General features: G+C 37.7%; 2 protein-coding genes across 5 annotated transcripts; one reads left to right on the plus strand and one right to left on the minus strand.

The window, feature by feature from the left end:
- The first annotated feature begins 24 nt into the window (after nt 1-24).
- Nucleotides 25-9,133, plus strand: LOC113682908 (outer dynein arm-docking complex subunit 3). The gene is made up of 13 exons (XM_027200090.2): nt 25-239; nt 465-586; nt 2,378-2,458; nt 2,558-2,737; nt 3,637-3,987; nt 4,449-4,485; nt 4,931-5,136; nt 5,728-5,786; nt 6,408-6,461; nt 6,585-6,687; nt 7,478-7,633; nt 7,881-7,968; nt 8,880-9,133. The coding sequence occupies exons 1-13, from the start codon at nt 173-175 to the stop codon at nt 9,008-9,010; spliced, it is 1,635 nt and encodes a 544-aa protein (XP_027055891.2). The 5' UTR covers nt 25-172; the 3' UTR covers nt 9,011-9,133.
- Nucleotides 9,134-14,716: 5,583 nt separating this feature from the next.
- Nucleotides 14,717-22,868, minus strand: LOC113682949 (octopamine receptor beta-2R). Of its 4 annotated transcripts, none has more exons than XM_027200145.2 (2): nt 22,740-22,868; nt 14,717-17,603 (listed from the first exon to the last, which is right to left on the minus strand). In XM_027200145.2, the coding sequence occupies exon 2, from the start codon at nt 17,576-17,578 to the stop codon at nt 16,583-16,585; it is 996 nt and encodes a 331-aa protein (XP_027055946.2). In that variant the 5' UTR covers nt 17,579-17,603; nt 22,740-22,868; the 3' UTR covers nt 14,717-16,582. The 4 variants fall into 4 exon arrangements, with proteins under 4 accessions (XP_027055946.2, XP_089058984.1, XP_089058983.1 ...); XM_089202858.1 differs by lacking the exon at nt 22,740-22,868 and adding an exon at nt 21,583-21,644; XM_089202857.1 differs by lacking the exon at nt 22,740-22,868 and adding an exon at nt 20,252-20,373.
- Nucleotides 22,869-23,668: the final 800 nt, after the last annotated feature.

Below are 23,668 nucleotides of genomic sequence, written 5' to 3' on the forward strand. Positions count from 1 at the left end.
ACTGGTTAGCAGATACTCTTCACCGGATCAAGCGCTGTATTTTGTATGTTGTCTTGACAACGATGCAAAGGAGGTGAAGTTGTTGCTGAAAAACAGACCGATAGTACTTTTAGTACATTTACCGTTTCAAACGGGTTTATATCGAATTTTGGCTTATTAAAGAGGGGAAAATATGTCTGAGGGAGCGATCACTACTACAGAAGAGATTGAAGAGCTTAAAAAGAAGCTTGCTCTCCTTGGTAAGACTTGATTGATAAGAATTTCATTAGTGTATAAGCTGCACAAATGTCAACGTTTTCTTGAACTGGCTTACTGAACACTACGATTTAAGCACTTTTCCACCAGTGATTTCAAGTTAATCGAATGCTTCTCTCTTGGTTTCTTACCGTTACTTTTCATCGTCCAGAGAGCGACAGTTTGTTTTACTCCAGCTCAATGTCGTTCATGTTTACATTTTTGTGCAGACGGAGACAGGAAAGCTTACTACGAAAGTTCTCAATGGACTATGAAGAAGAACAAAGATACAATCAGCAAATTAAGGGAGAAAAATAAACGTTTGCGATTCGAACTGGCAAAGAAGAAAGCGGTATGTGGTTTTGAAATCGTAAATTAGCTCATAATAATTCACAAACTTAAATTTATAGTTTTCCGTAAAGCAAATAGCTTCTGATAGCCATGTAGCCATTTCAGAGCAAATTGTATATGCTCATGAATGAAATATTCTGTTGTTATTTTTTTCCATTGCATTGATAGTGGTTGAATTGTGGAAGTCTTCTGAGAGAAATGCATCAGAGACTTTTCTTGTTTGACATATAGACATAATCACCATATTAATCTCATTGGCTGCCTTTTTCCTATTTGACCAATCTATGTCGAGTACCAATTTAAGGGGGTAAGTTTCTAAAGAAACTGTGGTGCTGCGTTGGTGGGAGAGTATTACAAGGTAATTCGGTATTATCAACTGAGTTGATAACATTAATTGGCCAGACTGTTAAGAGTTTCAAAGCTTACGTTTTGAGCATCAGCCCTTTGTCAGAGCGAATTCAAATGTCAGGACAACGGGCTAATCTCATTGGCTGCCTTTTTCCTATTTGACCAATTTATGGTGAGTTCTGATTAAAGGGGGTAAGTTTCTAAAGAAACTGTGGTGCCGCATCAGTGGGAGAGTATAACAAGGTAATTTGGTATTATTAACTGAGTTGATAACATGAATTGGCCTGACTGTTAAGAGCTTCAAAGCTGACGTTTTGAGCATCAGCCCTTTGTCAATTGAAAGCGAATTGAAGCGTCGGAACGAACTGGGCTTAGGCTCAAAATGTCTGCTTTTGAACTCTTGAAAGTGGTCAATCTATGTTATCAATTCAGTTGATAATACCAAATTACTGTTTTGAGTACTGATTTTACAAAAGAGAATATCATGTAGTTCATATTATGTATTTCATACCATGATGTGTGGGCTAGGAAGTTGATAATAAAAGGATTCCAGATCTTACTGAGAATTTTCCATCTGTCAAGCTGTGGTTTTGTTAATCTGCATACGCTTTTCAGACATAAAAGAATCCCTAACACTATTACAACACAATTGATTTTTCGTTGTCTTTCATACTCTTAGCAGCTTAAAAGTAAGTTTCTGGGAGTACACAATTCGATTCAATTTAATTTTATTTAAACTCGCACGAATACAGCGTATTAGAAAAGGTTATAATTATTACAGTAGTCTTACAAACATCAATATAAAAAATACAGAACGATGAGAAAATGAAAAAAGAAACCAAGATAATTTACAATTCGCTGTTACTAAGCATATCTTAGAAATAAAGAAGGACAGGAAGAAAGGAATATTTAAATGCTATGTTAATTGTGTGGAATTTGGGACACCCAAATAGCCGGTTCTAAGAACTAATCCAGAGGGTGTCCCAAAGTAAATAATTCAAACAAAAGGAATACTGTGTTAATAACAATTTAAATAAAAAGTATCACTTTTCATACTAACTACTAAGAATTTAATTATATTTACACAAACTATTTAAGAATCAAAAACATTATAACCATTAATCATATAATTCTTTTCATAGAATTCATTAGTCATAGAGTTCTTTATATTTTGACGAAATCTAAAAAAGGGAGTGATTAGTTTAACATTAATTGGTAATGAAGTCCAGAATGAATTCCAGAGTGTGGTACCTGTGTAACAAAGAGAACAAATACCATATTGAGTTGTTTGAACTGGATTTACAAACAGATTCTCATTCAGTGATTCACGTGTATAAGGTGAATGAACAGAAGATATTGGCTTAAAGTAATCAGTAAAACAAGTAGGAGGCACAAACATGAATATTGTTGTTGGCATTAAAAGAATTGGTATTTTTTTCCTCAGGGAGATGAGCAAGTGATTGATGATGCTTTCAGAGAAAAAGACCCTCAAAGACACTGTGCAATGAGAGGCATGTCAGGGAAGGTAAAGAACACAGCACCTAGAAACATTATTTACTAGACAATCTTATAATGATTCAATGAATCCTGATAGCTGTTATGGTTATTTACATATTTCTTGTAGGCTGCCATTACTAAACTTGACCAACAAGTGTGTGAGGCAGAGAAGAAACTGAATGCTTGTAAACATCAGAGAAATACTCGTGAGAAGAAACTGGAAGCCTTAGAAACTGAATATAATCAGCTGGTTAAAGATGCTGAAGAGGTGTCTAGTACAGATGCAGGAGAATCAGCTGAGGCACAGGTATGGATGTTTACAATCTGGTGGCATACTTGTACTTTTACTGGTTGTTGCTTTTTAGCCCTTTAACTCCCAGAAGTGATTAACATAAAACTTCTCCCTACAATATCCATACATTATTTAGCAAACAGGTAATGAGAATATTCAAACTTATCAGGTAGAAGCTGTTATCTTGATCCAGCACCAAGTTCTCATAACTAATTTACAAGGAAATGTGTAGCAGCTACAGGGGAGAATTAACAATCAGATCTTGGGAGTTAAAGGGTTAAATTAATATTGGACTTTGTAAAATGACAACGAGTACAACATGATCAAACATGGCATTTCTGGTATTCTTCAGAACACAGTTATTTAGATCTATTCAGTTGTTGGATTGGCATCTGGATTAAATTTGATTTATTGTAAAAACAAAGAATCCACTCCAGTTTTTACAGTAATAGCCACACAAAAAATTGACATGCACCACATCATCATTCTCAGCGCCTCCTAGTTAGAACTGTTTTGATCATAATGGCAAATAGAAAAAACTTTTGGAGCCCTTATCATGATACTCTTTATAAGGTCACTATTGTTAAATGGTGGTATGATTGTAATATTCCTTTGATGATCTTGTACAAGGGTCTCATCAGGAATCCTGAAAACTAAAACAAATTGCTTCAATCTTAAAAATTAATAAATTATCTAGTTATTATAAATCATAATGAACAAGTGTCTGGCCATTGTTGAGTTTCCTGCAACTAGTTCAATCTGGGAACCATAAGATCTGAAATAATACAGACTTGTGGTCAGAGAGAGGGTACAAAAAATCTGAAATTCCATTCCAGTAATCCATTAATTCTATTATTTTTCTTGAAACTGACTGCTGAAAGATAGTTTTTTTTTTCCTTCTCACTTCATCTCAGAAACTGCGGAGTTTGGAGAATGGTCTTGACAAAATGATTTTGAAAGTCAATGAAGCAAAGAAAATTAAGACTATCTACGAGGGTTTACTGGAACAACTGAAGGAAGAGCGACGCACTTGGCCTAATCAACTGAATAATCATGAGAAAGCCATTTGTGCTCAGAGAGAGGAACTTGAAGAGCTGAATGCTATGAATCATGATGCCCAGATTGCTCGTGAGGCTGCAAAGGCAGAACTCACAAAATTAGACCAGTCAGTGTTTGAGAGGAAAAAGGAGCGAGAGAAGGAACTGGCTCAGTACAAGAAACAAGCAGAAGAGAAGAAAGATCATGCTGAAAAAGTTGAGAAAAGGGTAAGGCATGATGATTGTTCTTACAAGGTTGTGGGAGCAAACCTTGGCAGCACAGAGCTTTATAGAAATTTTTTTCCAATGAAGTTATGTATGGTTTTGGCCTCAACTATGATTTAACAAGCTACACTGTAAGCAGAGTATGAGAGATTACAGTTACTGATCAAGACAAATAATGCACTGAAGATTCTCTCAATTTGGTTTCAATATTATGGATACTAATTGCAACAAAAGTCTGGCTTCATACTGGACCCTGAGACTCTAGAATAACAAATTAAACTGTACACACACAAATTCAAGTGAATGTTATATAAGTGATTAAATCAGATAGAGTATAATTAATTTTTTTTAAATTTCAATATTCCTTTTTTTTGCAAGAACAGTACATTTTGCACAGTTCTGTAAGTATGGATGAATACCTCTGATGTGTGCAATGTTAACTATATTATCTAATTATTCAACAGCTACAGAGAAGTTCTCTCCAGCAAGAGGATCTTACTGGTATGTCACTCCATTTAATTGAAGCAAAGAACATTTAATGCTCAGTTTTCTCACAGTAAATGGTGTATTGGCTCAGAGAGGGGTTTAAAGGATTAACATCCAGTTCATCTATCAGATTCCTTAATTCATATTTAGCCAGCTGTAAGGAACTTGTAACAAGAATCCATTGTACAGTTTTGTGGTTACACGTAGTTCCCAGTTTTTTTACATAACTAAGTGAAGTTCAATGTGACAACAAGGTTCTTACCATAACAAGCGCAACTGAGCACACATCTGTAAGTCAGACTTGTGCCTACAGCCACAGGTCACAAGTTATTATGACCTTTTCCAAGACAAATACAGAAGAGAAAATCAGAATACATTGTTTTTTAATGCCACAAGGATGTAAGGATGTATAGTTAAATGAAACATAATTGTATATGTTTTTGTATTCTGCTTATAACAGAACAAAAAGCAGTCCTATCTGGGGAAGAACAAGAACGTAAGATTACAACTTATGAGGAGGCCATGAACAAGATCAAGGACACAACAGGGGTGTCTGACATCAAGGAGGTGGTGCAGCGTTTCTTATCTCAAGGTGACACTCAAAAGCATTTGGAGACACTGAAGTTGAACAATGAAAAAATGCTTGTCAGACTTAAGGAGGAAAAGGTACCACAGACTCAGTTTATTGATTGATTATCAATTTGTGATAGATACACAGACTGACCTAGTTCAGCCTTTTTTAAATGGGGCCCTACATGAACAATGACAAGGCCACACCACAACACTGGGAGCTACATACCTGACGTTTTGCAAGAAGAGTACAGTAAATGGGTTTAAATGTCTCCTGCTAACTAGTATAGAGAAGTTGTAGAAGGGGTGATGGAGCTTAGAAACAGTTGATTATCCTTAACCAAGAACATTTTCTAGCCATTTGTGAAGGTCATGATAAAAGCAGCACTTTCTACAAAATTATTTAAGAACTTGAGTGTATGGCCAGTCATGAGCTTGAATCAATGACCTCTTGCATGGTAATGTGGCACTCTACAGCTACCTGAGCTAACCAAGGCTTCAGTGTAATGTGGATCGCTTTGGTTTTGCTTTACTTTGGGTTTTGATTGCTCTGGAAAACTTTATGTGTATCTCCATCTTTATACTAAAATACTAAAAGGGGCAGCTATAACTTACATGGAAAATTAATCAAATCCTTAACTACAAATGTAATTTGGAACTAATGGCAAATTATGCTGCTTTATGAAGGAGAAACTAAGAATGGAGTATGAAGAGATGAAATACTCTGGAGAAGCTAAGTTGTCAAGGTAAGATACAGTCAGCCAGTATGAAGGATGGATCTATATGATTATCACTAACACCAAACCCTTCCCCCACATTTATGATATTCCCTCTTCTATCCCGTCTTCTATCTCTTGTAAGCTATTTTATTTAGTCAGGGAGGAGAGGTCAAAAGTGCATGGAATGAAAGTTTTTCAATACTTTATAGTTACTTAAAAGTACAGCATTAAAAGTTTGAGAGTCAAGATTGCACATTAGCGATTGGTTAGTGTGTGCATTCCATGCCTTTTGACCATTAACCCTAACCCTGTAACTCTCAATACCTGATTTGTAATTCTCCCCTCTGGCTGTTGCACATTTCCTTGTAAAATTAGTTGCGAGAGTTTGGTGTTAGATCAAGGCAACAAATTCTACTTTATAAGTTTGAATATTCTCATTACCCGTTTGCTGGATAATGTATTGGATATTATAGGGAGAAATTACATTTTAATCACTTCTAAAGGAGCCAAGGATTGGCTTACGAGGTTAATTTCAAAGCTATTGTAATCAGCAGCGGAAATATACATGTAATTTGTTTGCCGTTAAGAACTATGGTGGATACTTGACAGGTGATAAAAATAGTTTTTTTGTTTTTGTTTTTTTCACAGTGGACAGAGAATGCTGGAGGAATTTCAGCAACGTCTCGCTGATGAGGAGAAACGGTGAGAAAAAACTCCCTTTTACTCTTGCTATTGTTTATTTAATCAAACGTACTTCGATATGTACGCTTGAAATATGATAGATGTACACGCGTGTTTATTTTGTGGTTTGTTTCACTTAATCAGCTGCTCCGATGCAAAAGACCGTCAAGAAAGAGCCAATAAGACTCTTGTCAATGTTAAAGCTGGAATTGAACATCTGGCTGATAAGCTGCAACATTTGAAAGCGGTAGGTATAAGCTGTAGGCAAGTAAGCTCCTAGAAAAGTAGATGTCGTCATTTTAATCGTCTGCGTAAACTTTATATACGTTTTCAGGGGGTACAGAATGGTTAGTATTTAAAACTTGATATATTATTGTTGTAAAGCCTCAGTGGGAAGTTTTCAGCGCTCAGTTTTAATCTCCCGCGCTTTCGCTTGTCGTTCGTTCTACAATATTCCGTACTTGCCCCATGTTTGCATTCTGCCCGTCTGTCCACCTCCCCCTTCAGAAGCCTTCCGTGTCTTTTACGATTACCAGCAGTGAGCTATACATTGTAACTCTTTTTAAAATTTTCTCCCCCTATCCTTCCCAGTTACTTTTTTTTACTCAATTTGCAGTGGGTCCATAGTTTTCCAACTTGAATTGTTCCTTACACTTCACCCTCCAAAATCTCCCGCGCCTTTGTGATGTTGTTTTTTGTTTCTGCGTGTTCTCCACATGCCATGTTCGTTAGTGATCACGTTAGAGCTCTCTCGCCACTGTCAGCTGTGACGTGTCATTGCTTTCCCGCCCGTTTCGCCCATTGGGTGGGTTTTGGTACCCTTTTTTGAGTCTGTCACGTTGTACCGTGCTTGCAGTGTAAGCGAGTTAAAGTTGCTGAAAATAAAATCTTGTGCAGTAGCCAGTGTAACAGTATTATAATCACATTTCTTACTTTTCTCGCCGCAAATCCGGAACCTCGTGTAAGTTGCTCTCGGCTAGTGTAGCTTATCTGAGGTAGTAATTCAACTTTTTAACCACATCCTATTGTCACTTTAGCCTAAGGGCCACGTACCGCAGGCTCAGTTGTCCCCAACCTCTGACGAGTATATCTTGGACTTACTCGGCACGTGTGAACAGAAGCTACTCAAACTGACCGACGACTTAGGAGGAAAAGATATCAGCGATGTCATGAAAGAAATGGAAGATGCTGAGGTAAATTTAGATTTCTTTTGACGCACACATATTCTTTTGGAAACCATAATTATTATGACTCTGGAATAGCAGAAATATTTTCTTTTCATTTTAAAACTTGCGTGAACAAAAAGTTAGTTTTGCGATTATTTCCATCTTCGGCCTCGCCTTTTTCCTCTGTTAAATTCAGTTCATAAAGGAGATATTAAGACACCAAGAAAAACAAGAACTAACTGCGTTTTTTTTGTTTTTTTTTTTGTTCTTGTAGTTCCGTGCGACAATGGAGAACAAGTTACCACAGTATAATACCCGAGTCAAGCTACCCACCACGTCCGATCGAATGGCTGTGTATGACGGTAAGTTGATAATCATGAAAGAGGCCAACAAAAGGTTGGTGTGTGTCATAACGGTTAACCTTAAACACCCTAGCATCAGTTTGCAAGTTCTCCTTACTGTTCTCGATACATTTCCTGTGGTACTGAGTAGGAGAATTTTTTGAAAATCAAGAAATGTTTGAGAGGGTGGTCATTTCCTGCATGATAACCTTAATGTTTGATTCTTTAGTTAAAATGTATAGAGAAGTTAAATGGTAGTCACTCATACGGGTTAAAGAGTTAAACCTAATTGATCCACTTTGCCTTTTCTATCTGTGTTCATATCCTCCATTCTTTTTCCCTCTTGGTTTATAATCATCTCTTTGGTGTCTCTCTCTGTTACGAAACTAAATATTTTGCAATCATTTACAATCCGTGTCAGTCCTCTCCATTCTAAGCCATCCGTGTTCCTTTTTGGTCTTAGTTTATTACTTCTCTTTTTGTGTTTCTCTATGTTTTCAAACTAATCTGTTTTAGTCATTTACAATCCGTGTTAATCGTGGTCTTTTCTATTGACACTTGTTCTTCGTGGTTTCACTCCTGCCTCGTCGTTGTTTATCTACGTCAGCAAATATTTTTGCAAGTCTGATTTTCATTTAAATGCATTTCTCGACGAGGCAGAAAATCCCTTGAAACACTGAGTTCGAATTGACTCTGTGTTTCTGGGAAAGTGTTTCTTTTAACTTTATCGAAGTATCAAATATTGTGTGGTAAGGCGACGGAGAATGAGTTTGGTATCTGAAGTAGAGGCTTTTCTCAAAATTATTTTAAGAATCATTGCCGCATGATTCTGTTTTCTCAGGAATGACAAGTTCGTTTGAAAGTGATGGTCTAGGTTTTGTCCAAACCGTATTTTGTATTAAAATTTTGTATACATATATATATAATTTTAGATGACGAGGACAGCGGTGAAGATGAAGATGTTCTCTCTAGAAACGCAATCAAACGCTACTCACAGCAGCTCGTGGATTCAAAGACGAAGAAGCATAAACCACGCAATAGAAAGAGGAAAACTAAACAATGAAACTTTGGAGAAAATCTAAAGATTTTTAATCATGTATCGGACTTTCGAAAAGTTTGGCACCGTTTCGATTACGTATACTTTGATCCTGTATTATATCAGCAATAAAGTAAAGTTAGAGTTGAATTTGGCAATTCTATTTTATTGGAAGGTCGTGTGACCTTATTTGCTTTTATTTTTTTATGTTATTTTAAATATATATGCCGGTATCTTTCGAGGATGTTGAGGTGTGACTCACTCGATTAAGTGGCTTGACAGAGCCTTCTTTCTTGCGAGAAATACTCGTTCATGGGGCGAAAGAAAAAGACGACTTAGCGCCTCCTTCCTCGAGCAGTCAGATGCAAATATAAAACCAATCAAGACTTAATCGCGGACGCTTTCCCGTGCTTCAAGAAGTTTAGTTGTCATAATTATAAGGTGTCATTGGCTCCCAATTTTACGATCGATTAGCTATCTCAGTTGTCCATTTTGGATGTGGTACAGCGCATCCTTCTTGCGTACAATTCAAGTGTTCCAAGATAGCTTACATTCAATTATCCACGGCTGGGTTTCGCTTGAAAGGTGAATCGCTGTCAACTAGTGAATAAGAGTGACAACAGTAGATTCTAAGCATTGGTGTAAGCCAAAATAGGCCAAATTCCAGAGCAGAATACAAAATGAATACCCGGAAGGATTAATTTCGCGCTTTCTTCCAAATGCAAATATGTAGAACCTTACCCTGAGAACAAGACCCCGCTTCCCGAAACGGAAACAATTGATATTTTTAAAACATAGATACCAGCAATGTAGAAGAAATAGAAAAAAAAACTTACTGGGTCGCATCCTAGCGGTTCTTCACGACTCTTTCGTTACGAAAGAGCCACACGTGTCTGAACTTGAGAAATCTAGGGCATCAATAAATCCGGTTATTAATCATAGCCCCTTGAGTAAATCTTCTAGCGGAAGTCAGCCAGGAAATTGCTAAATTGATGGAAACACCATCAAAGGACCCGACCATTTATGCTCAGGATTACGGCATCCGATCCCCGGAAATGCTGCTAGTATCGTGTTATTCCGCGAAATGCTTATATAAACTCGGGTTGCCCTGCTTTATATTTCTTTTCCCCCATTTTTGTTTCACGCCAAGGTTAAACCTTCAAAAGATATAAACTTCTATACAACCTTCCGAACAACCAAGAGTGGCAGCTAGCTATCGAGGCAAACGATGTTCCTTATTCTGCGTCATTTACTGTATATAGGGATATATTTTCCCCTTTAACTATATTTTTCCCTTTTCATTGAACTTTATTGAGATTTTCTGACCGAGATGTAACTAAGAAGTGAAATTTTCAGGCCTTTATTTATAAAGTTCATAGATTTTGTTTGTCTTGTGTCAACAATAATTAACCACGAACACATGGTGTGGTTTGCACGTGACTAGACTGGCGGACTAAAGTATTTTTCCAACTGAAATTTTATACAATCATGTCTTGCACAACATGACGGCTAAATAATTGATAAAATATGATTGTTTGCTTTGTAAAAATTTGGAGGCCTCCGAGGCAGGACATCGGGTCCTTTGAAGATTGGCGAAAATTTGGCGATCCGCAAAAATTTGGCGAGTTTTATCAAATTGGGGGTCACACTTGTATTAAGCTTCTTGTTGACAGATTTTTTACGTAAACAAACAAACAAAAAACTCAAGTGCGATCTGGGTCAATAATGTGGTTATTTCGAGACTTCATGATTTTCTTGTCAGCTTTGAAGTGTTTAGCTCTTAAAGTTCAAAGTGCTTCAGTATTTCTTCTATGACCTCTAATATCGAGTCGTGCGAGATTTAGCTCTCCCTAAAAGTTTCTGCAGGTTTTTTTTTAGTCTCATCGTCTAAGTTTCTTATAAACTGCAGATCCGAAGTAAACAGGCATAGGAATGGAAGCTGATCCGGGGTTACAAAATAATGTCCTTTTTTGGTTTTCCTGTCCGCCTACACAGTTTTATTGAACAGTTTGCTATTGGCTTAGAGTTACTGTTCTTTATCTCTCAGCAAGTCCTTTTCTGTACTTTGCAGGATGTTTAGGGATGGTTCTCCTTCCTAGAAAGCCAGAACATGTCAATAATTAAGGTATTTTGGGGTCCAGTTGTTAGTTTTATATCAGTACTGCGTCTCACGATCGTTGGCAGAATAGCTTATATTGAGCTAAAACAGCACTAACAGTGGCATATGGAGTAACATATGGGGAAAAAACAAAAGGATAAAGCCTTCTAGCACAGTTCAGACGCTCGGCGCCACTGCATGTCGCGTGGTTTCTTCAGCTTTTCGTTTTGCGTTCCATTATGTTTGATGAAACACGGTGTGAAATGATGACCGAACTTCTTAAGTTGAAAAACTTTTATTCTTCGTGGTCAAGCTTCAGGTGGACGTGTTTAACGGAACAATACTGTTTTTGTCACTAGTAAGCATCCTAGCTACTTCAAAGCCGATTTCATTCCGGCAATCCATGTAAGTTAAGAAGTTCAGGTATTGTCAAGCAGGAATCATTGATTTTTACTACACTTAATCTAGTTTGCCAGGCATATTATTACGTGTCACTTAACTGTGACGATTTTTAAATGATAGCACTTTGAATAAGTTTTACCACAAAATTTTTTATGTGTTGAATCGGAATTCGAACAGTTCCAAAATACTTAACTAAGCACCTCAAAGGAAACTAAAATGCGATTGAGGTTAACTCCGTTTATGACAAATTTCCTCGCAGACGGAGCAAATTTCCCCTGATTCTGTGTCGGTCTTTTCCTATGATATCGAAACAGTTTGTCTTCTTTCCAAGCGGTATATTAGAAATAACGGATGTGAGCGAGTACGTTCATGAGTTTGTGAACAACTTTTTGAGGGCTGTGCATAATGGTGTTCAGTCAGAACGACTGAGTTAGCCGGGCTTAGGTCTTCACCTCTATCTGAAGGCTGGAGTCAGAAACTGGTTTAAAACTCTAGAAAATTCGTTTGGTATGAAATTTCATGCAGGGACTGATAAGCGTTTTTTCACTTTATGTCTGGCTCCAACAAATGAGATTAGTCAGATTAGCACTTAGCCCACAAACCTGTGGCTGACTATTTATACACAGTTAATACTTAGTGCGTTCGAATTAAGCTCAATTGAATCTGGTAGGAAAAGATTAAATACACCCTTGTACTCATCGTTTGAAGTTTTCAGCCTGAAATCCGTGATACAGAAACTTGATACACGAGAAAAAGCGGATAACTTCATTTGCTAAATTAACAATGTGTGCTCAGTCACTGCACAAACAATCCACCCAAATTTTGTGCTAAGTAGGAATAAGCATAACTTAATCAGGTGTTTTTGTAAAACTGTGACATATTAAAAAAAAAATAAATTGGCCCTGTAGGTAAAACAGCATGATATTACGCCGACAAATCAGACTTCACGCTCTTAATAGGATGAGAAGTGAACGAGCTGATGAGAATTTCATCGCCAAAACCTAACGGATGTTGGTATAAGCGCGTAGTGCAGGCCCAAATTTTGAAATGATAGATGAATCATTATCATAGGGGCGTTTTTGTTTTTTTATTGTTGCAACAGAAAAGACCCCACGTATTAACAGGAGTGTAAATTTTGTCGTTTATAGCCTCTGCCTCATTTTAACCGCTAAAAAACAAGCATCTGTGAACAAGATAGTGAGCAGAAGTTTCATCTGAACCCTGAGAGCACCGTGGCTTACATCAAAACTGTGGAGTGATAAAACGTTTTGAACCGCTGATAGATATGCCTTCAGAGAAGCTAATCTAAGTGAGTTTCATTAATAGTGGTTCAAAACACTCTTCTCGGGAATGTCCTCTTTAAGGTATATTAGTGGTCAGAATAGTTGCGGCAGCATTAACAAAGTTTGGGAAAAAACAAAAATATTTTAGGCCCCACAGTTTAGTTCAGTTTCTTACTGTTCAGTTTCTTACTGTTAAGTATTTTCGCGTTCAAACTGAAATTTTCATATATTTTTTTCATTCAATACCCTATGCTGTCTTGTACAGCTAGAACGATGCAGCAAAACGAACGCATTATTTAATTCAGTAATTCAGCATACACAGAGACTATTTTAACATGTTCTAGCGTCTGAATATTGTCGAAACATTAGTAAATGTGAATTTGCACGGAAACGAACTTGATTTTGTGTCAAAATCTGCCGGCTTTAAGGCACCAATTGGTAACGCGGAAAGACGAAAAAAACAATGATCCTGAAATCTTAATTGTAAGATAACAAGAAGGTGACATTCTAAGGTACACTAACACTTCAATGCCATAATAACAAGATGGAGAAAGGGCTAGAATGTACGACATCACTACAATCATCTTCGCGGCTAAGGGCAAAGGGGCCGATTTCGTTGTTGTGGTTTCTCTAACCAAGCATTAGAGGTTAATGGTTCTTGAAGATGACAGGACAGATAAACTCTTTACCTTGAACTAAACAACATAGCATCATAACAATGATAACATTTTACTTGTCGAACGAACGCCGAACTCAACATTTAGTATCTGTTTGGATCAATGTATCGAAATGTACCAACAAGCTGCTTTCCACATAATTGATCGAAACATTGTACAGAGCACACTTGTCACATATGGACTTAGTGTAGTGTATAGCCTAGATATGGAGAAATGTGCAAGGAGAGGACGTCGTTAAAAATGAGGTATATATAAAGTCGTCAACATGAATACCAGTTTTTTGCTTGAAAGTCCTTAGAAGATCCTAACGCTGAACTGAAATGGCCGCATATGGTCATCCCATTAGTCAACAAATATATCAAGTTTTTCAAGGAAGAGACTGATAAACATGGACTTTGTTTCCCCTGTATTGGGACTAGACAATTGTTTTTTTTAAGGAATTTATTCGCGCAGTCACAGCCATACGGTTCATGTAACGTTTTATCCATGTAATTTTTCTGAATTTAAATTGTCTCGGGATCCTACGCCGGCGACAAATCGGTTCAAAATCACTGTTCTCTCACGTTGAGAATTTCGTTAGAAATACCTGTCTCCCAGGAGCTTTGTTCCTTCTATTTGGCACCTGAATGAAGCCCAGCAGCAAAAAGCAAAAAGTGACCTAATAAATCAAAAAGCAATTCAGAATTCTTGGAATTTAGCGTGAGTAGTTGCGAAATTCGATAAACGTGTAGTTACCCGTTCGTTTGACTTTGAAGCCAATTTCTATTCAGTTTAGAGGCCAGGTGAACAACTTAGAAGAGTGAAAGACACTTCAATAGTTTTAGAGGTTATTAATCAAACTACAAGGGTGAGGAACAGATCTACATTGGCACCTTTCGTTAGAAGTGCTACTATTATCAACTAGTAAATTTCCTTCTTTACCGTGGTAGCAGGAAATCAGGGTACTTAGAAATCGTATCAATAAAAGGTTTATCTCTCTATCACAACGTTATTGTAAAATCCAAAATAGCTCTAACACCGCAACCGAAGATATATTTTTTGTGTGATAGGTGTGGTGTCTACTCTCTAGACAAATGTAACAACATTTTAAAGATATTAGGGTTGAGGCAGATTTTCCGCCTGAATTTAAAATATGGAATTCGCTGAATGTGTTTTTACTCTCTGTCCTTCCATCAGGTATGGAGGACTGTGCTTTTTTTTTTTTTGTTTTTCGTTTTTCAACACATTTGATCGAAAGAAAAGGATCCTTAAATTGAAAAGGCAACAACAAGGATTTGTGTTCTCAAACTTTATTCAGTTCATACATAATGTAGGCATAATCGGTATAATTAGATCATGCGAAACCAGCAGGATGTTAGATTATTCTCTGCAATACACCGGTTTATTTTAATCCGGAGACGATGACAGTTTTAAAGTAAGGTAACTGATAAAAAATGTATTTCTTCAAATAATAATTGTAAGAAGATTAAAATAAGAACGCAAAGGTGCATTCGGTCTTATCCTAGAAATAATTAAATTAAAACTAGAGTAGTAATGTGTACCCTCTCTGCTCTCACGAAGGTTTATTTTTAAACCGTTGTCTGGGTTTCCAATATTTATTCTACAATAATTGTAAGAAGATTAAGGAAAGAATACCAAGGTATACTCTGTCTTAGACGGTGTATATTTAACCCGAAGTCAGGGTAACATAAAATCTAATTCAATCTACAACTTATTATAATTAAAAGATTATAACAAGAGTACAAAAAGTACTCTCTGTCCCTGGACGGGTTATTTTTAAACTTAAGTCAGGATAAAATAAAATCTAATTCTACAAACTATGATAAGTAGATTAAAACGAGAATATTAAATTAAAGAATGCTTCCGTCTCGCAACGGTTTACGTATTACTGCGAAGATTGCTTTCATGTTCGGTTTATATATAGTTGACGGAGTCAGTTTGTAAATAAGTGTAACATTAATTTCTTGAAGGAAAAGAATTTTCGCATCCAGACAATACAAATCAGTTGTTAACGCTTAACGCTTTTTCTGATAAATAAAAATGATCCAAACATTGTTTGGAAAAGTAGAAATCTGCAATTAACTGGTAGATGTTACCAGAATGTTGGGAATTCATTCATTGTATTGCTGGAATTGTCATCATGTTTAACTAAATTGCTCGCAACTTCTGGAAAAAAGTATGATGTTATTCCAAATAACAGGAATGATAAGTGTTAGAAAATGAGAGCTGTTTTAGTGTCTGGCATTTTTGGTCGGAGATTTGAAACCCCAAAAGAATCGTTTGAAAGGAAAACTGAACTCACCCAAGTTGAGGGCATTTACCGAAAAATAACCACAAACAAAGGAACACGCGAGATCGAGACTCCGTCATGACAGACTCCTCCCTGCATATACAAAACAAACCAACAAATATCAAAATAAATAGAAATCTGTGCCATGTTTCGAAATGCTTAATTTGCAATTATTGCGAGGAAAAGTTCGTTAAAGGATAATCTTGTTGCACATAGCACGCAAACCCAATCGGTCTAGAGAAACGCAAGTCATTTTAGAACTGACAAATTTTGCCGCAAGCGGCATGGCTTTTAATTTGCAAACAATCTTGAAATACTTTGCGTTGGATTCATACAGAAGGAGTAATGCTTTTGAGGAGCTGGCCTGATTGAGTCTTAACAATACATGATTTCGCCTGTTTTTTCACACATGAAGGATTAGTGTCAGACTGTCTCCCAACAAAACAAAAACAAGACTCGAAATGCTCATTTTTCGAAATTTTAACGTAGGAAAAAAATTCCAAAAATCATTGGACTTTGTTATGATCACTGAACTAGTTGACTATCATCAATTCTTTTTTATTGTTACAATGACTATTTGTTCTGGCTTACCTTTATATAATCTTCAAGCCTTAATTGCAATTGCAGTTTAATTTGGGTTAATGAGATCCTGATTAATATTTTTTTCTATCGATTGGTGTTGATTAATGAAATTGTTATTGAAAGAGAGTTTCAAGTATTGTTGCAACCATTGGAACTTTGTTTTCTACTCAGTCTAGACAAACTAGTAGATCTTATCTAAATAAACACGGACTGAGTAGTTCTGGTCACTTCAGGAATAAATGGAGAATTGAAAGGTGCAGTGAAGATTTACATTACTCGAGCAACTCGTCTAGGAGACCCGAAGACATTTGGATAAACAGCCTTAAATCGCTTGCTCCGGAAAGCGAACAGAAATGGATTTAAGGCCGAGTTCAGATAACCAATCATTATAAGAACAACCCTGGCTTCACTCGGGATTGCTGCTGCGCATGACTCGCACAAAACGGCAACAACGCTGACTGATGAGTAGGGAACCCAGCAAAGGAAGATAGCGCACACAAACATTGTAGTCGTCTTAAAGGCTCGGACGTTTCTAAAAAAAATTTTCCGTTCTCCTTCAGAGGGCTCGCTGTCGTTGTTCTCAGCGCGTTGACTTGTGTTGAAATTCTTCAGCTGCCTACATACCAGGCGGTAAATCTTGAGGTGAATGCCACAGGCGATTGTCAGCGGTAGAATAAAATTCACGGTAGAAGTGAGGGCAGAATACACCGGCGGGAAAGGAAACAAGCACACATTGAATTCAACGAACTTCCGTGCTGTTCGCCAGCCCATGATAGGGAGTAAGGCAAACAGGATACTGTAAAGCCAGATCATCAGACTAATAACGATGGCTCTCTTATGAGTCATGAACCCTAAGCGGCGATAACGATTGAGAGGATCGCTGAGGCTTTTGTAGCGATCCAAACTCACGGCCAAGAGAGTCAAAATCGAGGTCGGAACGGTAATGAGGTAGACCGTGATCCAGGCCCTGCATATCGCCTCTCCATGGTTCCAAACCCATCCCAGAAAAAGCCCCTCTATGTCAAATGGCATTGCCAGGGTCGCTGTGAGAAGGTCCGATGACGCCAAGGAGAAAATGAAGACATTTGTGGGCATTTTGCGCAGGTTTTTGTTGATAAGTATAGCCGAGCAAACCATGATGTTGCCAATGACAGCTACAGCCACAATTAAGATATGACACGTCGCCACTGGATACACGAAGCTGGAAGGCAGGGGAATAGGCGATTCTGTGACGCCTTGGTCTTGCTCTGCAGTGTTGTTCATGTTAACCGCTTCTTCAAGGAAGTTTCTGTAACGATTGAAAAAATCTTTCAGTTAGCAGGTTATCACCTTCTCAAAAAACACTCCTTCGCTCTGTCATATAATATAACTGCATTGCACCCGAAAAGAAAATCGAAGTATGACTTACCAAGAGTAATCTACCGGTCAGAGAAAATGCATGCAAAGTGCGACAATGTCGGCAATCTGAGATTTAATGCTTGCGTATTTGAACAAACAATGATTTTTATACCCCTAGTTCGGCCCCTGGGAATGCGACCCCACTAAGCCTATTATGGTAAAGTTAGGTCACGCATCTTGTACATTACAAACGACCCATTCACAATGGTCAACATTGAGGTTATAACCTGTTTGGTTGGTCTGGCGTGTAATATATTTTTTTCGGGAAGTCTGTTGTTTTTTTAGACGAACTAAATTGTGAAGCTCCCATGGAGAGCAAAATCAGGTGGCCTCCAAATAACCCTGCATGCGCCAATCGAGGTTTTCTTTACCAATTCGCTTTTTCCTTTTCAAGGTTTTAAGCTCGTGGGTAGTATTGAGCCAACGAGGTCATTAAAGTTATACGTTACAGCTGTTGTTTACGATTAGACTGGAATTCTGGATGGTACTATGATATACATTTCCGGTGAGTGATTTCAATAAAATTTTGTTCAAATTGGCCAGTTAGCGTTTCGACCGTCTTTGACTTGACCACGGGCTGATTTTAAGCATAATACCTGCTATGATACCTGAAAATTCATTCAAATTCATACTATTAGAAATAAACCACGTGTATCTGCTTACAAACTCAACTGCTTTCTAAACTCGCACTAAGCCGGCCGGGTTTTTTCGCATGCGCGTAATAAAACTGCACGAATGTAATAAGCACAAGGTACGCTTGAAAAAGTAAGGAAAAGGTATTGCAAAACTATGAAATTTAAGTTGAATTAACGCCAATAATGCATAAAATATTCAGTCACAGTAATTTAACTCCCAGGTCACGAAAATCCATTCAAACTGAAATTAACCTCTCAAGTGTTAAATTGCACATTAGAAATGTCGGAGAAATCTGTTCTTAAAGAATCTTCCCTTTTTCAAGTGACAACTAAGTCCTCAATCACTTTTGTGAAAGCTTAATGCACCAAATTGCTACTTTAGGTGTCGACTGCTCTCTGTATTTTGACCATGACTAGATAACACGCTCAAATGAATGCACTCTTCTAAAGAAAAAAAAATTGGGCGCTTATTCAGCATGCCGCGACTTCAGGACTTAGAACCGTCTGGTGGGTGCATGACAGCTGTCGTCATAAAATCCTTCACGAATGCAATGATAGTGTTATCCAGGCTACCTCCTCTGTGATGCTGTAACTAATTTAGTTCAATGCGGGAGGAAGAATTTAGATGTTTTAACCCTTTTGTTTACACTTGCCTTCAGTTGAAAACCAGCGAATGACCTCAGATGTGGTTGCGAAAGCGTCAAAAAGCCTGAATCGGATATGGTGCTCAGGACACGAAAGTTAAAACTCTATCGATTAATCAGTCTTAATATAGCTTCTGAGAAAGTTGACAGCAAGGAATTTAAACCTGTTGAAAGTGAAACTATGCAAATTATGGCCAGGTCACTGGAAACAGAATCTTCTACAAATACGTTTTTTATCTCTCTCTCAGACGGTCTAAAGATCACCTTTTTAACACAAACATAGAGAAATACTATTTGATTTAATGATAAGTAAGTTTTAAGGTCAATGCTCCCTTCTTTAAGCGGGGAAATTAGACGAATCTTCTTAATTAATACTCTGCAGACGTAAAGTTAAAACATAAGTTGTGTCTATAGTCCTAGATAGCAAATGCATCGTCTATTAAAGCTTGACAGATTTATTTGCGCAACTTTCCGAAGCATTCCGATCGTGTTGAACCAAATAGCCAATAGAAACTTCTGGTTGATATTAAATGGAAAACACACAAAAATAGTATTGTGTGAGAGCAGGGAACTTCTTATATATAACAACAGCATCTTTACAATCAACCTTGATATTTGCGGGCATTTATGACCGCCCATATCCACCGACTTTGCCGTAAATTAACGAATTATAGGAAGCCCGAAGAAAATCAATATCTCTGGGTTAAAATCTTGATTCTTCCATTTTTTACAAGAGTTTCATGGAAATATTTCCATGTGAAGCTTTAAATGGCAAAACAAAAAAAAAATGCTTACAGCAAAACGACAAGCAATTTCAAGAAGGACATTATACGGTTAAAAACCTAACTTTGACTTCCCATATCTTCTAGAAATGAAACAAACCTGTAAATTCAGCGGACACCAGTAGAACGAGCTTAGGCAGACGCTAAACAGAACGCCAATGAAACACAAGACCCTGTTGGACATTTCCGGATGATTCTTAGATTGCAGGGAAACTCTGCTTCTTAAGTTGTATGAACTAGCCAGATCGATGCAAATGGTTCGATAACTTAAGTGCAATACTTTAAATGAAAGACCACAAAACATCAATTTCCACCATACCTTATGATCCGCTAAAAAAAATAGCATGCGCATACAAAAAACACCTCCAAGCTATTGATTCGATAAGGTTCGTAGCCAGTGATATCGTGGTTAAACTGACTGCGCGAGACCGGGAAACGTTAACTTCCTCGACATTACGTTATCTATTTTTAAAATACCTGTCTAAAGTGGATGGTAACGAGCTCCCTGAGGGCGTTCATTCGGCACTATCTTCACTATGTTTGGACATTTTGCTCTCCATTTTAGTCATTGCGTTTGATCGATGTGTTTTCCACTTAGGCTCTTGACCGCTCTTAATGCAAATATGGTAAAAAATGTGGTAACCAAAAAAAAAAAAAAACTACTGTAGGCCAGAAAAACAACTTAAAAACAGAAGACTCGAAATCTTTGGGCTCGGTCCAGGCTTATGATTTTGGGACATAAAAGTTGTTGATACGATCGTGCAGGTTTGGGGTAGTACTCAGAGGTTAACTTTTCTCAGTGTCTAGAGTCTGTGAAAGGTACTTACAATCGCTTTATTTGATTCCTCAGAATTGCTAGACCTAAACTCAATAAAGACAAAAGAAAGACACTTATATGGAGACAATAATACGGTGACTACAGAAGCACCGTATCGCTAATATCATGATTATCAATGCTGTTTGATGGACTGTTCTGATAGGTTGAGTATATAGGGAGAGTTTTTGACCTGCGTTGTTCTGTTCGTTAAATTGAAATGAGTTAAAAATAAACACAATGATAAAAATGAAGGCCTTAAAACTAGGCAAAGTAGTAATTTGAAACAGTGGTGATCTAACAAAAATACCATTAGTAGTTTTCTGCAAGGGTCTTTTCTTTCACGACAACACCGCAACTAAATTTAGCTCGTTCAAATGGTGGCATGTTGGGAGTCTTTCCAACAATGATATTGTCTCCTCAGGCCAGCTTAGACAAGCGGGAAACGAAAGCAAAGAGAAAAGTCATATCTATCACGCGCTCCTAACGTCGCGCAGGTTTCGTGTTTTGCGCGTGCCTCGCGTCTGTCGTAGCTCGCTAGAAAACGTGTGTTCTGCGAACTGCGAAATTGATTTGGACTTTGAACGTTTTCACCTCCATTTCCCACGTTACAAAAGAGAAAAATTAAACGATTATTTACATCCCCTTATTCACGTTGCATTTCTTTAAGACCTGCTCAACGCGTTTGTAAAAGTGTTCGTTTCACCTTGCATCGTAGGTTTCAAAAACTCAAACAACGCACAACACGAGATTTGAGACCTCCGCAATGCCACATGAGCGGAATTTTACTAATCAAAATACTGCAAGACTTAAGTTAAACTCAATGTCCGCTTTGATCTGGCAATTTACCAACCTGTTTTCAACAAATACTTTAGCATGTGAATCATAAAAGCTTTAAAATTGTAGACTACGAAGGTACAAAGTTTTAACTAGATTATAAAGCCCTTTTTCGAAGTCTCAAGAACTGTCGAGGTCAAATCACTAAGATCCTTACCGGTTGGATTTGACGGTGAAAAAAAAACGTAATTAAGGTCGCCTCGCCTCCGATTAACATCTCCAAATGATCCTAACACTAAAGCTCTCTTGGAAAAATTCAGAACATTTTGATTGTTGGTCCCGGTTAGCCTTTGACACGCAATTAACCTTAAGAATGAACAATGAAGGTAGGATGCAGAACCTTGATCTAAGCAAAGGCAAAGACTCCAGTATTTATAAACCGTGTCACACTTGTTCTACCAAACCTAAGGCTCGAGGCCTTAGTTAAGTGGTCTCGGGTAGCTGAGACAACCCTTCCCCCCATCTAGCCATCGAGAAAATTTTACAGAGCGCTCCCAAGAAGTTGTTAGTTTTAACAGATGCACTCAGCACCCATCAGCATTTCCCACAACAGCCTGACAGGCTTCACATCTATCATAGTGGTGAACGATAACAATAATTAAAAACAACTTGGGGCTTGTATAGCGCAAATAAACACGTGAATAGGATCGAACGCTCAATATGAACCGATGGAAACGATAAGAGATTTTATTCCGGCTTGCTTAGCGAGCTGAAGTGTTGATATGAGGAAAAGTTTTCCCGTCTGACAAGCTTATCTTGTCGAGGCCAGATGACTCGCCCACCCGAGTTGTCTCGGGCTAGATCCGACACGGGTTCTCCCGGCATTCTCATGTAAACAGTGGCTTAAATATTTCAAAGAATTAAGTGAAAACTTAGCTGATGCAGGATCGCTCGGGGGTAAGGATATTTCACGTACTCGAAAACATTTAAATGGGCGCGTAGTTCTACTGTAAAATAATCTTCTCTACGTCTTTATGTTGTCACGGTAAGAAGAGTAGCGTTACATCACGAAAACGGCGTATTGCGAAAGACTAACTCTGCATGAGGGCGGAAAGGAATCTTCGATCGGCAAACAAAGCGTTTAGGCATCATATCTCCAGTTTTTTCTGCCTCAAGGTTTATATTCATCTTAGAAGCACGTTTTTTTTTTTTTTTTACTCAAAGAAACACTCAGACTACAGTGCTTCTTTTATGCCGAAGTGGAATTTTTTCCATCAAAATCGTCTGGTAATCGCATCTGATAGTTGACTACAAAGCCACAAAGATACCAACAAAAAGACTTAATGAGAGAGATAAAGGCTGAAGTATACTTACAGAATAATCTCTGCCGATTCCTCCTTCAAGTTGATGCAAATTTGCACGTTCCAGTAAAAAAAATAAACCCGGCGTCTCGTGAAGTGGCAGCCGACAAGTTATCATCAAATATATCATGTTCCAAGCTTGGTTACTCGGTTTATATACTACAGATCAGCTGACCATGGAACCTCCGGAATCTGTGATATCCATTCTTTTTTGTACAAACAAAAGTAACAAATTAAAAATAAGACAAAACCAATTACGAAAAAACCTATAAACTGATCGAAATTTTCGTTTCCGGGTATAAAGAAAATTGCATTTAACATGTTAAAAGAGAAATTTGGTTTAATCGTCCTTGATGTCTGACTAGAGACCAATGGCGCGACATTCTCCGCGGGATATGCGCGATCAAATGGGCCGGGTCACATGGTATCAAGACGCATGGTACCATTCTATTTCCCCGATCAACATGGCGGAACGGAAGAGAAAATGTACGAGGTTATAAAGTAGCCTGTTTATGGCCATATCATATGACGATCCTTTTTCATATTTAGAACTTTCTCCAAGTCAAGATTGCACCAAAGCAGGCTCTACTGTCTGCTCCAACCTCGTTCCAAGGGTCTTTCTTCCCCTCACGAAGGAAGAACAGAGACCCTGGTAACAAGGTTGCTGTTCAAGAGCAATCAGAACTTACATAGACCAAAACTAGAAAGTTGCTCTTAATTGACCGCTATGACCGCTGGATAGCATTGTTATGTGTGTTTGTTCGACTGTTCAACCTGTTACTGGACTACTGCTGCTGAAAACTTGAAAATGATTGCTTTTTAAAATCTAAAACTCAATAAAAACGCCAAACATTATAAATTTGTCGTGGAATTCTCTTTCATGTTTAAAACGTATGCGTATTGATGACGCATTGTGAAAGAAGACTCATACGGAGATTTTAT

The sequence above is a fragment of the Pocillopora damicornis genome, chromosome 4 (assembly GCF_964200805.1).
Source record: "Pocillopora damicornis chromosome 4, jaPocDami1.2, whole genome shotgun sequence".
Classification (NCBI taxonomy): domain Eukaryota; kingdom Metazoa; phylum Cnidaria; class Anthozoa; order Scleractinia; family Pocilloporidae; genus Pocillopora; species Pocillopora damicornis.

Bases quoted from the DNA above. Each gene is read 5' to 3' on its own strand.
- LOC113682908 (XM_027200090.2), top strand. From the start codon at position 173: ATGTCTGAGGGAGCGATCACTACTACAGAAGAGATTGAAGAGCTTAAA. The intron at 2,459-2,557 runs GTAAAGAACACA...TATTTCTTGTAG, and splicing joins TGAGAGGCATGTCAGGGAAG to GCTGCCATTACTAAACTTGA. The intron at 7,969-8,879 runs GTAAGTTGATAA...ATATAATTTTAG, and splicing joins TCGAATGGCTGTGTATGACG to ATGACGAGGACAGCGGTGAA.
- LOC113682949 (XM_027200145.2), bottom strand. From the start codon at position 17,578: ATGAACAACACTGCAGAGCAAGACCAAGGCGTCACAGAATCGCCTATT.